The following is an 18,315-nucleotide window of genomic DNA, read 5'->3' as shown; positions in this document are numbered from 1 at the left end:
CGCCGGTGATACCTCAGGGTGAACAGGATCTGGCGCCTCCTCGTCCTCAGAGTTCAACTCCTGAACATTTCGTTGTTCAGACAGTTCCGAGGATATAGTCAATGGTCTCTCTCTCTCTCTGATAGTGTGGGCGATGGCTCACGCAATTCGTTTCGATCCGCGTTCGGATTTACAATCGGGCTACCATAATCCCACACTTGTATTTGAGTATTATCCATAACTGCCGGAGCGACCGCTCGCATTTGATTTACATGACGCTTTCAAATTTTCTTATTTAGCAATTGAACTCTATAATGTAATCTACCTAATTTTTCGATAATTGTTCCGAATCGCCATTTGATATTTTTGTCTAAATATTCACGCACCGCAACTCTCTCTCCTACCTCAAATTGTTTGATTTTTGTTAAGTTAACATTTTCACTTTCATTTCTTTGCTCTGTTCGAGGGAAGATCAAATTAAGCCGACTATTTAAATTTCTACCAAACATTAATTCCGCTGACGATTTTCCACGCTCTTGATGTGGTAATAATCTATAATGGAACAAAAGTTTTTGTAAATTTCGTGTAACGTTTTTATCAGTAACACTTAATTTTCGCAGACCTTGTTTTAATGTTTGTACAAAACGCTCAGCTAAACCATTTGTGGCTGGGTTATACGGTGCTGTGCATTTATGAAAAATTCCATTCTGTTTAAGAAAATATTGAAATTCTTTAGCAATAAAAGTTCTACCATTATTCGATACTAATACTTGTGGTAATCCGAATGTTGTAAAAATCTCTCTATACTTTTCTATCGTTTTCTCTGAGTTTATGTTTTTCATAATGTGCACTTCAAGCCACCGTGTATACGCATCAACAAGAACTAAGAAGTTATAACCCATAAAAGGTCCTACAAAGTCTATGTGTACTCGTTGGAACGGTTCTGTTGCCGGTTCCCAACTATGTTTAATTTTAACGCTTCTCGGATTATTACTGAAAGTATTACAAGCTTTACAATTTTTTATTAACATTTCAATTTCTTTATCTATGCCTAACCACCAACAAAGATTTCTACATAAATTCTTCATTTTTACACAACCAAAATGACCTGAATGTAATTCTTCCAAAACGCGCTTCGTTAATGATCTTGGAATTACAACTCTTTCTCTTCTAAAAATTATACCGTTTTGTAACGAAAATTCATTATCCTGATAACCTAAAGGTATGAGACTTTTTCCTTGTTCTAGCGCTTCGATTATTCTTAACAATAATTCGTTTTTGCGAGTTTCTTTACAAATTTCTTTTGCTGTGACTGGTAACGTTTCTACATTATCCATTAAAAATATGTCTATCGGATCATACTCTCCTACAAGTTTTTCCGCTATTGGTAATCGCGAAAATCCGTCCGCATTACCGTGTTCGCTTGACTTTCTATATTTAATCGTGAAGTTAAACGCTTGTAGAAATACCGCATAATGCTGCATTCGCATCGCACTATATGCTGGCAAGCCTTTCTGCGGATTAAAAATCTGCGCTAATGGTTTATGATCTGTTATCAATGTAAAGTGATTACCATACAAAAATTGATGAAATTTTTTAATGCCGAAGATAATCGCATACACTTCCTTATCTATTTGTGCATATTTCTTTTGAGTATCTGTGAGCGAATTTGAAGCGCATTGGATAATTCTCTCGCTTCCGTCTGGGTATATATGTGACAAAACTTCACCTACCCCGTACGGGCTAGCATCAATGGCTAAGACGATTGGCAACTGTGTATCGAACGGAACTAATATTTTATTTTTCTCAAATTCCGCTTTAGCTCTTTTAAAAGCTAACTCACAATCTTTTGTCCATTTAAAAGGAACATTCTTTTTAAGTAAATTAACGGACATAAAAGATCACTTAAATGTTCAATAAATCGATCATAATAATTAATTAAGCCAATAAATGCTCTTAATTCCGTAATGTTATTCGGTCTAGGCATTTTTCGAATTGATTCAACTTTTTGTTTTTCTTTGGAAATTCCATTTTTACCGATTACATATCCTCAATAATTAATACTATCTTTTAAAAATTCACATTTATCCTTATTGATACGTACATTATGTTTCGACAATTGTTTAAAAACTAACTCTAAACGTTTCATGTGTTCTTTTAAATTCTTTCCTATCACTCTTATATCATCCAAAAATACTCCCACTCCGGAGATACCGTTTAAAATATTTTCTATCGTTCGTTGCCAAATCGCTGGTGCCGATGCTATACCGTACATTAAGCGATTACTTCTATACAATCCTTTCTGTGTATTTAAAGTTACCATTTCTTTATCTTGTTCCGCTAAGTTCAATTGCAAATACACCTGCTTTAAATCAATTTTTGAAAATACTGTTCTGCCTACCATTGACGCAAAAAGTTCATCTGTAGTAGGTAAGGGATGTTTATCCACAATTAACAACGGATTTACCGTGACACTGAAATCCCCACAAATTCTAATTTGTCCGTTCTTTTTTAATACCGGTACAATTGGCGTTGCCTATCTCGAAGACTCAACTTTCTCTAAAATTCCCGCTTGAACCATATTTTCTAATTCAGCTTCTACTTTTTCTTTTAATTTAAATGGCATCTGTCGATTTTTAAAAAATACCGGATTTGCATTATCTTTTAATTTTAACCTTGCTTCGACTTTACTCATGGATGGAAACTCCTCACTAAACACATCCGGGTATTTATTAAATAGCTGCTCTAGCTTATCGCGACTGTGAATCTCGAGTGATTTAATGTTTTCGATTTCCCTTAGACTCGACCTTACTTTTTCTAGTATTCTTAACTGGTTTATCCATTCGCGACCTAACAAAGGACTTCGATTATAACGCACTACATACATATTCAATCTTATTTCAGCGATCCGTAAAACTTCTACACCGATAAAATACGCATTCGTTTTCCATGATTACGTATCTTGGGTTGGGACAAATCTTACGCGAAGCGGATGTGCAGGTCGTAGGATCAAAGCACTTTTTATCTTCAGATCCTTCAAATAATCGATCGGTTCCAGGTAGAAGCTATGCAACAGCGGAGCTATCATGGCCTTCATCTGCAGCAAAGCGAATCTTTGACCTGTCATTAATTAGTAACGTGTATCAGAAATATTTCGCAGCGGATTGTTTTTCTTTCTTATTATTTATGAATGTTCATTCGTAAGTGAATGAGAAGGTCCGCGACTTGCCTAAGCAATTTCGTGGTCCTGCGCTGAACGGCAGATAGGAATAAGGATGATGATTCTGGCTTCTCTCGGGCAAGAATCTATCTGGATCAAACACTTCTGGATTTGGCCAGAAATTCGGATCTCTGTGGACCCCGTAGATATTGAGATGCACTACCGTACCGGCTGGCACCACATATTTTTTTTCTGAAAAACACAGTTTAGAAAATGAGGTGCGATCTGGTCCAAACTTGCGAAATATAAACACGTAGTAATCCATAATTTGCATCTAAAATAAAGATACAATTTGATGATTATTTATATTTGGCACACATACGTAAATAATTTACCGACTTTATTAATGTAGGATTAAGGGGATCCTGGAGTCATCTGTATTACCCAAAAGTTGTGAACACTAATCTTTTCATTAATGAAATTGATGACATTATTTTATTCGGTAAACACTAATCTTTTTATTGATTTCATAGAACGAAAAATCCTTTTCCACGATTAAAGTCGATTTTGGTTAGATTTCTTCATATTTTACCTCATACTATGTCTGTGTCAAGATTCATGACGATTGGTTTTGCATCACAAAATTTTCCCAATTTTTCATACTCCTTTAATATCCACGTTATTCCAGCTTTACAATGAGGAAGATTAATTTTTTTCTTTTGCCTTTAGCGCCCAGCATCGCAGATTAAAGTATAGGCAATAATGAACACGGGATTAATGGAGTTTATGTGAAAAACGAGAAAAAGTTTTAAAATTACATCTTTCTTCTCGGCTTATTCTCTGACCACAACAATTGTACATTTCGTACGTACAAACTAGGGTGACTCCCAACTCGGAACAGAATAAAGGAACATGAGGATGCTTTTAGAAGTGAATTTAGAAGCGTAGAAAAAAGATTAGTATTTATAAAACTTTTGTGAATGTAAAATCATGATCGAAGGTAAAACAGAACACAAGATGTCCTTGATATCGTGCAAAAGGAGTTTTCATTCTGCGCAACCAATAAAAAGATTTATTAAAAAACAGTATTTACTGTGTTGGTAATACAGACGACTCCAGGATCCCGAGCAAAAGTAACTGTTTTTTAATTAAAATGTACGACATTTTATAATGTGAACTGCTGAAATGCTCATATTGTTACAATTCTTTTGTGTTGCTAGCACAGTGAATGATACATTCGCATGACAGCAATAATACAGCAAGAGTGACCGATTACATACGAAATGTTACATCTTCCGAGATAAGTCGCGATATGAAATGCACGCTGGGATATAATCGCATTGATTCCTTCAAGCATCTGTCCAGATACGGTAGCTTTTGTAACATTGCCAGAGTGAATCTCTCTCCATCTTCTTGCATCACGCTATCGACTTCAGCCCTTATGCGATCCTGCATCATTAATATTAATCAAAACGTTTCTTATCATTCTTATTTCTTCACGTATTACAGAAATGCATCTTGCAAAGTCTCGCATTTATGCCTTGACTTTAATAGAAATCATAAAGAACAGTCTATTGAATCCAAGCGATTAATTAGTCGTTCCTATCACCTCACTTGTTGAAATCAAAAAGTACCTGAATGTCTTTGTGCTCAGCCAACAATAACAAAAGGTAGCATATTCCCACCGCCGTAGGCTCATGTCCCTATAATCACATTACACACATCGTGTATCAAAAGATCCAACATGAATATACAAGATACTCACCGCGAACATGAAGGTATCGACTTCCTCTCTGATGTCGAAATCGGTTATATGATTTTCTCGCGATGCCGCTATCAGGAGGTCCAGCATAGCGAGCCGCTTTTTCCGCGCTAGATTAAACAGAAGAACGTGTGCATGATGATTTCAATTTTGCAGTGCACCTTTCGTGTTTCGCAGTTTGATTGAAACAACATTCAACTCGTACTCTATTGCAAATAATACGAGCACTACAAATAAATTGATTTAATTTTGCAGAGGATACTCATCGCGTGACTGCGATTATGCGTTCTGTCAAATTTAAATGTCACTAACGAGGGAACATCTCGAACCCGAAAATCCTGAGTTTGATGAAACTTTACATGCATGTAGAGGAGGTTAATACATGAATTTAGAAGTTTTCATTTACTGCCAAAAAACATTTCTAAAAAATGAAACCACACTTTATACCATATATCTCGAAAAGTATTTGAAATATCGAAAAATGTTTCATACAAAAGTTTCATGGTAAAAATGCCTCTATTAATAATAACGTTAATGAAATTTTTTAAAATAATTTGTAAAAATAATTTTTTTTAAATTTTGGAAAAAAATTATTTTAAAAAATTTTATTAATGTCATTAAATAAGGACGTTTTTATCATAAAACTTTTGTATAAAACAATTTTCGATATTTCGAATAATTTTCGAGATATATCGAGAAAAGGGCGGTCTATATTTGAAAGGTGGTTTCACCCGTTAGAACCCGTTTCACCGTTTTTGGGCAGCAACTGAAAACAGTTTGATACAGATTGAATCGTCTAGTCCATTTGTTAATATACAGGGTGAGGCAATAACTATTACCACCTTAAATATCTTCGAATTTATAAGGTCCAGAGGAAAATTTATGTAATCAAAATTATACGGTACGAAGGGGGCTAACATATGGCGATAATAATTTTTGTCCTGGTGGAGGCGCTTCGGAGATATCAAGGTCACCTTCATTTTTCTTAATAGGTTTGGTATGTTTTTTTCCATAATTTGATAGAGGAGCTTGAAACAAGTTCAGAATTCATGACACAAAATTATTGAACAAGATTAAATGTAAAAGGAAACGATAAAAAATACGTTTTTTATATTAAGGGGTTATAGGGAACCTTTGCGCGCGGAAAAACGGGCCTTTATTAAAACGCTTATTCTTCGGTTGGGCTTAAAGATATACAAATAAACTTTTTAAGGATATAATCTGTGAAGTTTGCGTGAAAAAATGACACCAAGAAAGTTACAAAAAAGTAATTTATTTCAAAGTTATAAATGATTAAAAAATGGGTTCATTTTTTTATTTTGCCACGATTCCGAGAGAACCAAGCGAGATAGAAATCTGATCGCAACGGCATTTTCTTCGAAAATCTTGCCTCTATCGATTGAACTTCTGAAAGAAACGAAAAATTTTGTTTTGTAAAAATAGCAACAAAAAAACCATATTTGGCTATAAATTTTGATGGTTTTATTAATTTTTCAGTTATCAAATAATTTTTGTTTTCGTGAAGTTCAGTTTGTAGAGCTTTCCAAGACGCACATTAAAAAAAATGTATTGATATCTCTTTTCGTTTTTGAGATATCGTGGCAAAACTAAACAAAAATGTCGTTTTGAGAAAAACGCGTTCAAAGATTGACAATACTTTTTCATTGTGAAGAAATGAACTTACTAACCTCAGAAATGGCTAGGATTGTAATATGAAGTCTCAGGAAAAGAATTCTCCAAAGAATTCTCGAAAGAGGTATCCCTTGTTGTTTTTTTGTTAAATTCGAGAATGTTCTGCCTCCGGTTGCCTGCCTCGCATCGTGCCTTGTTCATTTCCGTACACATGTCTACGGCCCTTTCGCCCGAATTAACTTCTAATTTATTTAACACGTTCAAATATCTTATATATCTATCATTATATAATGCTGAACTTAAATATACGGCAATTTAAACTAACCTTCCTTTGCTCTTTATTCATGTTTTCTAACGGTTAAAGTGCGCCTTGTGTATCGGCTAGGATCGGCTAAATTCGGTTTAAAAACACATTGGGAAGGGTCTTCTTCCCGTAACAAAGAATCTGCAGTCAATAGGGCCCAGGAAAACGACTGCGATTATTTTTTTGAATAACATAACAGAAAAGTCACGAAATTCGTCTCTGTCTCTACATACATTGTTTAATATATGTTTCTCACGTTAAAAATAACATTTCGAACTCCAACTTACGGCAAAACATTCTTAAAAAATTACTTTATAAGAAAATGTAAAAAAACCATTTTTTGACCCGACAAAGGTCCTATAACCCCTTAAATGAAACTTTATGTTATTTTATTATGTGACGTTTTATCTCTTATTTTATTATTAATGTTTATAAAAGGTGTTCGAAGTGATGGCCATTACTATCAATACAACACTAGATTCTTCTGATCACTGATTGGTTTGCTCTTCTAATAACGTCGGGAGTTATTGACGCACAGGCTTCAATGATCCGTTGTCGCATAATTTGAGGTGTAGTTGGTTCTTCTTTATAGACCATGTCCTTTAGGGTTCCCCATAAAAAGAAATCCAGTGGTGTCAAGTCTGATGACCGAGCTGGCCATCCTACAGGACCTCTACGTCCAATCCAGCGATTTGCAAATTTTTCATTAAATTTATTTCTCGCAACCAATGAAAAATGAGCAGGGCATCCATCATGCTGGTACCACATTGTTCATCGTGTGATTAAAGGTAGGTCTTCTAATAAATGACCTAAGTTATGCTCTAGAAAATTGGCGTAGTTGTTGCCAATTAGATGTTCGTCGATAAAATGAGGACCAATAATTTTGTTATCAAGAGATACGGTAGTGTCTCGCGCCAAGTGTACGCGAAGCGAGACCGACTGTGTATCTTTACGCGAAGCGGCGATTTCGGAGACCCGTAGATTATCGGATCTTAATAATCGCTGATCCGATCAACTTCTAAGTAGGCTCAATGGATAGCTTGGGTTTGCATTATATAATAAAAGTGTTTTTAGTTTTCGTGTAGGTGGCGTAGGAGTAGAGATATTGCACTGCAAAGTCCAAATCTTGAAATTTACATTTAAGAAACGTCGTCATCATCATCATCGTCGTTTCGTACAGTTCGTTCTTTTATTCTTAGATGGCAGCAGCAGCGGCCGATCCTTTGTACGTACATGCACGCACCCACATACACCCACGTACACCCACACATACCCACATACGCCTACTCACACCCACGCACGCCCACACACGCTCACGCACATCCACGCACACACATACACATCTTTTTTTCACCTTACAATTTATTATTTTTGTAATAATTTATTTTAATAATAAAGTTCTAAACAAATGAAGTTTCGCGAACGCCTAATCGCAGTAAAACTCGTGATATTGCTCTAATCATGAATAATTCGATTGTTTTGGTTTTTATTTAAAGTATTTCTAGATAACATTGCGCATACGAGCAGATGCATATCTATCCCGATCGCGATTTTTATCAGGCATTGTAGAGACTTGAGTTCATCAATTTGCGATATAGCTTCGATCATGAATAACTCGATCGTTTTGGTTTTTAATCATCGTTTGGCGTAGTAATTGTTCCAAATAAAATCCTAATTTAATAAAATAGCTGGTTAATTGTAATACTACCGTATGGTTCTCTGATTGGTATTGTCTCACAAGTGATATTTCACTCATTCCGATATCGACAAGTGACTTTTTCGAAAACTTGTCGAGCGGTTGTATGGCAGTTTCTTGTCAGTTTTCGACGCGGCAACATCAACGCATAATTGTTTCGGACTGCAGATAATATAGCGCATCATCACTCGAATATTATAAGAAAGTCTTTATTTAAAGTATTTCTAGGTAGCATCGCGCATACGAGCAGATGTATACCTATCTCGATCGCGTTATGTTAATCAAGTATTGTAGAGACTTGAGTTCATCAATTCGCGATATAACTCCGATCATGAATACCTCGATTGTTTTGATTTTTAATCATCGTTCGGCATAATAATTGTTCCAAATAAAATCCTAATTTAATAAAATAGCTGGTTAATACTATCGTATATTGTAATACTATCGTATGGTTCTCTGGTTGGCATTGTCTCACAAGTGACATTTCACTCATTTCGATATCGACAAGTGACTTTTTCGAAAACTTGTCGAGTGGTTGTATAGCAGTTTCTCTTCAGTTTTTGACGCAGTAACATCAACGCATAATGTTAAGATAGTAATGTTTCATTTTTATATCTTTTAAGTTGGTATTATATTGTTACGTCCAGGAGACTCCACGGTTCCTCGCTTCCACAGGAAATAAATTTAGAAATAGAAAAAATAATAATTAAGAACCAATCTCCACCAGCGAAAAGTACGACCGGACGGGTTAGGTTAGGGGTGGAGGGGCCAAGTGGTCTTAGCGAAATGTCACGAAATGATATACGAACCAAAGCTCATAAACTTTTCAATCCTCTTTGACGCCTGTGCTCAGCCGAAGCACTAGATAGGCTAAATATATCCGGGGTTAAGAGCTAAAATCACTTAGGGAAGACCGCTCCAGATCTGGAAAAGCGGAGCAGCAGTTGAGAGACGTCACCCGCTGACGGCAATAAAATAATCCACCAAATCTAAATACTGAGAAATTCTGCCATACATGAGCAGCCGCGAACCAGATACGCGATATAAATAGATTTAGACTAATGGAAACGTAAGCGTGAATTGTTATATGTAGGGTTGAAGGAGGGGTCATCACAAGTGCCGCACTTTAATTCTCGAAAACAAAACCATAAATCCATCAGATATCATGGTAATTTCAGAAACAACAAACGCTGCTTCATTAGAAACAAATTTTTCTTATTTCCCTCTTTTCTCGGAACCAGAATAACCCCTTCCTAAGCTCTTTTAGCCCTATATAAAGGGAACAATTTGACCAGAGCGCGTCTTTGAGCATTGAGCATTGATTCACTACATTATGCGCAAAAATTTCGTTCCCGTCATCGGGATGTCGCGTTAGAGTTTCTGCCACTATTTGAAAAAGTACAGTCAGTGATAGTCTCCACGCCAAGGCTCTCTGGCCCGGTTGGCTCCCTGATTCAAGCCATCGAAGTTCTCCATCCGAAGAGCACCACCGAAGAAAGTAAGCCAAAATTCACATTTTATTTTTCTCCCCTTCAACCGTTTCGTGGCTTTTTATTTTCATATTACCGAACAAAGTTTATTCCGTTTTCCGTTTTAAAGTGGCCCATATAAATCGCGAACGCAGTTCCCCGCCAGAAATAGTCGACCGACCGAAGGGCACTCTTCCCCGAACCGGCAGGAATCGAACAACTGGGGAAACCCAACAGCCCACTACGATCCCCTTGTTGATTCTACCGAGCAGCTATCACCACTTTTGATTAACATACCTTCTCCTTCTTCTTCAACACACGCGAATCCACCTTCTTCACCCCGCTGCTCCCCTCTTTCCCTCCCCGAACTGTTTCCTCGATGGTACTCACCATCCCCTCCCCGGAGCTCGAGTAGTATCTTAACTCGGCCATCCCTTCCCCAATTCCCGAAGTGTGTCCGGAACCACTCATTCCCCCTCCACTTCCAGTCTCTGAAAACGCCAAGTTTTCCGGGCTACCTATCCCTACCATTTCTGCGTTAAGGGAATTTTCCCAGGGCGCCTTCCAATTATTATTTGAATATTTCCTCAATTTTTTCCCCACCTACTCCTTTCCCCTTCCGCCTCACACCGTAATCTGCGGACCCCAATCTATCAACGTACCTGCCCTCAGGGACGCACTCAGGAACGCTGGTCCTGATACATTCGTTCCTTTTATCACCAGCAACCGCGTCCATCCCGTGCTTATCCCCGCATCCTACGTCCGTGAATTCTTATTAGATTTTAATTAAACACCCCGAAACTTAACCTGCCTAGATAATTTAATATAAAATTATACAAATAATTCAAATCTTTTCCTGTTTCGACCAATCTCTGGCAACTTTAATTAAAAAATATACATAACGTTTCGACCGCGATTCCGATCCTTATTTTTTAACTATTGGGTCGTCCGGAAAGTTCGTGCCGATTTTTAATAGATGGCGTTGGAACATGTCTGAATATATCAATGTTATTGAAAACATACGATTTATATACATATGCTTAAAGGTGACATTTCAACGCATCTTTAGGAAAAAAGTTGTTTCAGATAAATTGATTCGTGTCAGTTTTGTACTCTTTTGAAGATGGAAGAAAACAAAGAACATTTTAGACACTTGATGCTTTTCTATTACCGGAAAGGCAAAAATGCCTCACAAGCAACAAATTCGATATGTTCTGTTTACGGAGAAGACGTTTTAGCTGAAAGAACCGTACGTAAGTGGTTCGCTAAGGTTAGAGCTGGTGATTTTAACCTTAAAGACCAAGAACGCTCGGGCAGACCCTCTACTACTGATGATGACAAATCAAGACACTGATCGAGAATAACCCGCGCTACACGACATGTGAATTAGCAGAGATACTGAAAATATCGAAAACCACTGTCCACGATCATGTAGTGAAGCTTGGTTACGTAAGTCGCTATGATGTATGGGTTCCGCATAATTTGGCCGAAAAAAATTTAACGGATCGCATTTCCATCTGCGACTCGCTGTACAAGCGCAACGAAAACGTACTATTTTTGAAGCAATTAGTGACGGGTGACGAAAAATGGATCATTTACAACAATGTAGAACGAAAAAGATCCTGGGGTAAGCGAAATGAACCAGCATTAACCACTCCGAAAGCCGGCCTTCATCCAAAAAAAGTCATGCTCTGTGTCTGGTGGGATTGGAAAGGAATCCTATATTATGAGCTCCTACCACACAACCAAACGATAAATGCAGATAAGTACTGCTCGCAACTGAACGAATTAAAGACAGCGATTCAGGAAAAACGTCCAGAATTAGCTGATAGGAAGGGCGTCGTGTTCCATCAGGACAATGCGAGACCTCATGTTTCTTTGACTACCCGACAAAAATTGTTGGAGTTTGGCTGGGATGTGCCACCTCACCCACCGTATTCACCAGACATTGCACCTTCAGACTTTCACTTATTTAGGTCTTTGCAAATTCTCTTAGCGGCAGGAACTTTAACTCTTTGATCGACATAAAAAACCACCTTGAGGAGTTTTTCGCCGAGAAACCTAAGAAGTTCTGGGAGAATGGAATCTTCCAGTTGCGTGAAAGATGGACAAAGGTTGTGAAACAAAACGGTGCACACATAAGTCAATAAATATTTATCGACATAAAAAAATGTTGCCTTTGAATTTTCCTTCAAAATCGGCACGAACTTTCCGGACGACCCAATATATTGACCTAGGATAAGACCGTTGTAAATTTGACATTTGATAAGGACCGGAATCGTGGTCGAAACGTTATGTATATTTTTTAATTAAAGTTGCCAGAGATTGGTCGAAAGAGGAAAAGATTTGAATTATTTGTGATAATTTCCTGGCGGTACAAAAAGTTTTAATTTAATTGGATAAAATTATACAGATATATAAATATGTAATCGATACCTTTTCCTCAAATTAACCAAAATTATAGTTTACTATTAATTTAAAATTTGCGTTACTCATTCGAATTATAATGCCGTTTGTAATCCAATTCCAAATTTTTATCTTTTAATTGTATTTTTGCAATTATCTATTTCATTTAAGTCATCAATGTATCTAAAGCTTGCGAATTATAATGCCGTTTGTAATCCAATTTCAAATTTTCATCTTTTAATTGTATTTTTGCAAATTATCTATTTCATTTAAGTCATCAATGTATCTAAAGCTTGCGAATTATAATGCCGTTTGTAACCCAATTCCAAATTTTCATCTTTTAATTGTATTTTTGCAAATTATCTATTTCATTTAAGTCATCAATGTATCTAAAGCTTGCGAATTATAATGCCGTTTGTAACCCAATTCCAAATTTTCATTTTTTAATTGTATTTTTCCAAATTATCTATTTCATTTAAGTCATCAATGTATCTAGATCAAATATAACATGTTAATTTCTTAAGAAAAAAAAGAGAATTTCATTCATTTAAGTACCCTCGTTTCACTCACTCTCCTCAGCAGATCGTACAGGTCCTATCCCTGGAAACAGGGATTTATTTCCCTACCAAAAAAAGGACCAACGAGTGAACCGTTCATTCTTTTGGAGTTAAAGCGACCTCAGGTCGTTGACCCAAAAAATAGAAGAGGTTGGCTCGACTCGAGTTTTGGGACCTGAGTGCCATAAAACTCGAGTGGCGTACTGTTGCGCCCTTCCTCAGGCTCACGGAGCTCTGGACGTAACAATATGTTTAAGTTGGTATTATTATTCGTTTGTTTTTTCCGCCTAAGAGAAAAGGAATATTAGCGTGCGTATCGTATGGTTTATTGTAAGAGCAAAATTATTCCGTTTCTGTAAATCATACAAGGAAAATATATTGAGTTGAGTTCAACTTTTTTTGTCAATTGAGTCTGCATAAATAAAGTTACAACACATAATATTTCCGGACTTTATAGGTAATATAGCGCATCATCACTCGCATATTATAAAAAAGTCTTGATTAAAGTATTTCTAGGTAGCATCGCGCATACGAGCAGATGCATACCTATCTTGATCACGTTATTTTAAAAACTTATTTTATTTGTGATTCTAGAAAAATTTGACATGATATTATTAATATTACATGATACTGTAAACTGAACTATTAGCATTTAGTTACATACAATTTTTCACTTCATCAGTTTAGATACACACAATTTAAATAATTGATTTTATACAGTCTACTAGCAACACAGGCGCGCGCTATTTTATTTTTCAATATTACGAATGTTTTCGAATAATAATATTCATCTATTATTTATTATATAATAAATAACACAAATCCTATTCTAAAAAAGGCGTTAAAGGTGTTATTTATTTCATCGTGTTTCATCAATACAAATTTGACAGAATTGACAGCTGCCGTTTTCACGTTCCAAAGAAATCTATATTACGTCTGTTAAGTTAGCACCCCACCACAAAAAATCGAAATACTAAATATACAGGAATTAAGTGCTCTTTATGTGCTAATTATGTGCTTTATTCACGATTTTTGTGCTCAAGCGGTTTAGCGAGAAATCGCAATTAAAACTGGGGGTGCTGACTTAACGTAAGTTAGCACCCCCACTCATTGAAAATGGATACCAAACCAAAAACTTGTTACGCCAGAATTATGTGCTTTTTATGTGCTTTTAAGAGCATTAAACAAAATTATCCTATTTGAAATAGTTTAGGAGATGCATGTCAAAAAAGATCGATACATACATCACTGGTACAAGAGTAAAGTGCCCGTTAAAATACAGATAGCGAAATGTTACTGGTCTCAAAATGTTGCTCGATTTATGTGCTTTCGGAATATGCACCATGAGATTTTTGTGCTCATCCCTCTCGATCGACCAACCGCCCCGAACGTTGGCACCACCATGCTTACAAGAGTAAAGTGCCCGTTAAAATACAGATAGCGAAATGTTACTGGACTCAAAATGTTGCTCGATTTATGTGCTTTCGGAATATGCACCATGAGATTTTTGTGCTTATCCCTCTCGATCGACTAACCGCTCCGAACGTTAGCACCACCATGCTTACAAGAGTAAAGTGCCCGTTAAAATACAAATAGCGAAATGTTACTGGTCTCAAAATGTTGCTCGATTTATGTGCTTTCGGAATATGCACCATGAGATTTTTGTGCTCATCCCTCTCGATCGACCAACCGCCCCGAACGTTGGCACCACCATGCTTACAAGAGTAAAGTGCCCGTTAAAATACAGATAGCGAAATGTTACTGGACTCAAAATGTTGCTCGATTTATGTGCTTTCGGAATATGCACCATGAGATTTTTGTGCTTATCCCTCTCGATCGACTAACCGCTCCGAACGTTAGCACCACCATGCTTACAAGAGTAAAGTGCCCGTTAAAATACAGATAGCGAAACGTTTCTGGTCTCAAAATGTTGCTCGATTTATGTGCTTTCGGAATATGCACCATGAGATTTTTGTGCTCATCCCTCTCGATCGACCAACCGTCCCGAATGTTAGCACCACCATGCTTACAAGAGTAAAGTGCCCGTTAAAATACAGATAGCGAAATGATTCTGGACTCAAAATGTTGCTCGATTTATGTGCTTTCGGAATATGCACCCTGAGATTTTTGTGCTCATGCTTTATATGCATATATACGTGTATGTATATATATGTATGTATATATGTATGTATGTATAGGTTTGTTCGTGTTACACAAACTTTTTACACTTTTGCACTTTTACATGTACATGTCTCAGGCATTAGAGAGAAAGAGAGAAAGAATAGAATGTAGTAGAAGATAAAACGAATCAAGTCGAAAAGTTCATGCAACACGAACAAATCTTATGTATGTATATTATGATAAAATCATTGAGAGAAACGAATACTTTACAAAATACAAAATCAAATATATTGTTTTAAACATTAAACATAAGTAAATATATTTTTAAATATATAAGTTTTGAATATATAAGTTTTAAATATGTAATTATATTGCGTATAATATAAGTTGTGGACATGCTACGTAAGTTGTATTTAAAATTTGTTCTGCATCCTTACAGTCGTCATATTTAATCACAACAGTACATTAGAACCTCCACATTTATATAGCGCAGCAGTGTTACGCACTGCAAAACATGAAATAGTACGGAAGAAATATATTCATGAAGATCCTATAAAAGCTTTGCATATAATGCACTTCAATAACTTAGCTGGAACCATACACAACATCGGATTAGACCCTTTTTACATGCATTATTGGGGAAATTATCAACTGGATGTTTATCGAGCATATGCAACTGCAGAACCCGCGTGTGTATACATCGATGCTACTGGAGCCTAGTAAAAAAATTCGAAAATCTGATAATTCACATTCGAAACATATATTTTTGTATAATTGCGTTATAAATTGTAATCAGGGCGGACTTTTTGCAGTAACGCAAATGTTGACAGAAAGTTATAACACAAATTCTATTCAATTTTGGTTGAATGAATGGATACGATCAGGTGCACCTCGTCCTCGAGAAGTAAGTTGTGATTTTTCGAAAGCTCTGTTAATAGCAACAGTTCGTAGTTTCTCAGGATATTTGACAATTGAAAAGTACGCTGATGCCTGCAAAGATATTCACGTACCAGACTGTTATATCCAAATTGGTGTGGCACATTTTATTAAGAAATACGCATTTTTTCTGAAAAACGGGCAAATTCGTATCAAACAATTTTATTAATTTTTATTGAGTCAATTAATTTTATGTTGTAATGAAGAGACGGCAAAAGCTATTTTAACATCAATTTTAATAATTGCACGCAGCGAAACAGAAGGAATGACACAAGATGGCATGTTATCAATCTGCGAAGAACATAAAATAAAAATTAAATCTCTCATGTTCTCAGCAATGGAAGAAAATTTATTCGAAAATGCGGAAGGTGAAGAAAATATGAATGATGAAGAAAATGATGACAATAACAACAACAAATGGATGGAATGGGCTGAAGCAATCGAGAAACATGTTATGGAGATAATTAATATTGTTGAAGGAGATCTCATAAATGCACATTATCTGCCACAATTTGCAGATCGAATAATGAAAGACATTAAATATTCATCAATGTGGTCATGTGTGTCTCGCGATAAATTTGGATGCGGACGAATTCCGGCAAGTAGTGCATCTATAGAGTCACATTTCAACATAATAAAAAATTAGTATAAACAGCTCAACAAAACAATAGTAAAATAATCACGGCAATAATCGAGCGAAGCTGGATGTCAGTTGCTTGTCCTTTTATTGATCCAAGATAGTTACAAGATCCAAGATAATTACAAACGTTTCAGTCCAACCGTTGTAAATGGTAATATGTAAAGCCTTGTAACACTGAAGATGGTCCAACGGTTGGACTGAAACGTTTGTACTTATATTGGATCTTGTAACTATCTTGGATCAATAAAAGGACAAGCAACTGACATCCAGCTTCGCTCGATTATTGCCGTGATTATTTTACTATTGTTTTGTTGAGCTGTTTATACTAATTTTTTATTATGTTGAAATGTGACTCTATAGATGCACTACTTGCCGGAATTCGTCCGCATCCAAATTTATCGCGAGACACACATGACCACATTGATGAATATTTAATGTCTTTCATTATTCGATCTGCAAATTGTGGCAGATAATGTGCATTTATGAGATCTCCTTCAACAGTATTAATTATCTCCATAACATGTTTCTCGATTGCTTCAGCCCATTCCATCCATTTGTTGTTGTTATTGTCATCATTTTCTTCATCATTCATATTTTCTTCACCTTCCGCATTTTCGAATAAATTTTCTTCCATTGCTGAGAACATGAGAGATTTAATTTTTATTTTATGTTCTTCGCAGATTGATAACATGCCATCTTGTGTCATTCCTTCTGTTTCGCTGCGTGCAATTATTAAAATTGATGTTAAAATAGCTTTTGCCGTCTCTTCATTACAACATAAAATTAATTGACTCAATAAAAATTAATAAAATTGTTTGATACGAATTTGCCCGTTTTTCAGAAAAAATGCGTATTTCTTAATAAAATGTGCCACACCAATTTGGATATAACAGTCTGGTACGTGAATATCTTTGCAGGCATCAGCGTACTTTTCAATTGTCAAATATCCTGAGAAACTACGAACTGTTGCTATTAACAGAGCTTTCGAAAAATCACAACTTACTTCTCGAGGACGAGGTGCACCTGATCGTATCCATTCATTCAACCAAAATTGAATAGAATTTGTGTTATAACTTTCTGTCAACATTTGCGTTACTGCAAAAAGTCCGCCCTGATTACAATTTATAACGCAATTATACAAAAATATATGTTTCGAATGTGAATTATCAGATTTTCGAATTTTTTTACTAGGCTCCAGTAGCATCGATGTATACACACGCGGGTTCTGCAGTTGCATATGCTCGATAAACATCCAGTTGATAATTTCCCCAATAATGTATGTAAAAAGGGTCTAATCCGATGTTGTGTATGGTTCCAGCTAAGTTATTGAAGTGCATTATATGCAAAGCTTTTATAGGATCTTCATGAATATATTTCTTCCGTACTATTTCATGTTTTGCAGTGCGTAACACTGCTGCGCTATATAAATGTGGAGGTTCTAATGTACTGTTGTGATTAAATATGACGACTGTAAGGATGCAGAACAAATTTTAAATTCAACTTACGTAGCATGTCCACAACTTATATTATACGCAATATAATTACATATTTAAAACTTATATATTCAAAACTTATATATTTAAAAATATATTTACTTATGTTTAATGTATAAAACAATATATTTGATTTTGTATTTTGTAAAGTATTCGTTTC

General features: G+C 35.9%; 1 protein-coding gene across 1 annotated transcript in view; it reads right to left on the bottom strand.

The window, feature by feature from the left end:
• Positions 1-3,102: 3,102 nt before the first annotated feature.
• LOC105282739 (cytochrome P450 4C1) overlaps positions 3,103-18,315 on the bottom strand; it is a 53,960-nt gene continuing 38,747 nt past the window's right edge. The window contains exons 8-11 of the mRNA XM_026969568.1: positions 4,905-5,011; positions 4,774-4,842; positions 4,420-4,588; positions 3,103-3,391 (exon numbers count right to left, since the gene is read on the bottom strand). Coding sequence (XP_026825369.1) covers positions 3,174-3,391; positions 4,420-4,588; positions 4,774-4,842; positions 4,905-5,011 — 563 coding nt within the window. The 3' untranslated portion in view covers positions 3,103-3,173. The remainder of the gene's footprint in view (positions 3,392-4,419; positions 4,589-4,773; positions 4,843-4,904; positions 5,012-18,315) is intronic.

Source organism: Ooceraea biroi, chromosome 5, assembly GCF_003672135.1.
Source record: "Ooceraea biroi isolate clonal line C1 chromosome 5, Obir_v5.4, whole genome shotgun sequence".
Lineage (NCBI taxonomy): Eukaryota > Metazoa > Arthropoda > Insecta > Hymenoptera > Formicidae > Ooceraea > Ooceraea biroi.
The sequence above is the reverse complement of the archived record's forward strand: the minus strand, read 5'-3'. Positions and strand labels throughout refer to the sequence as shown.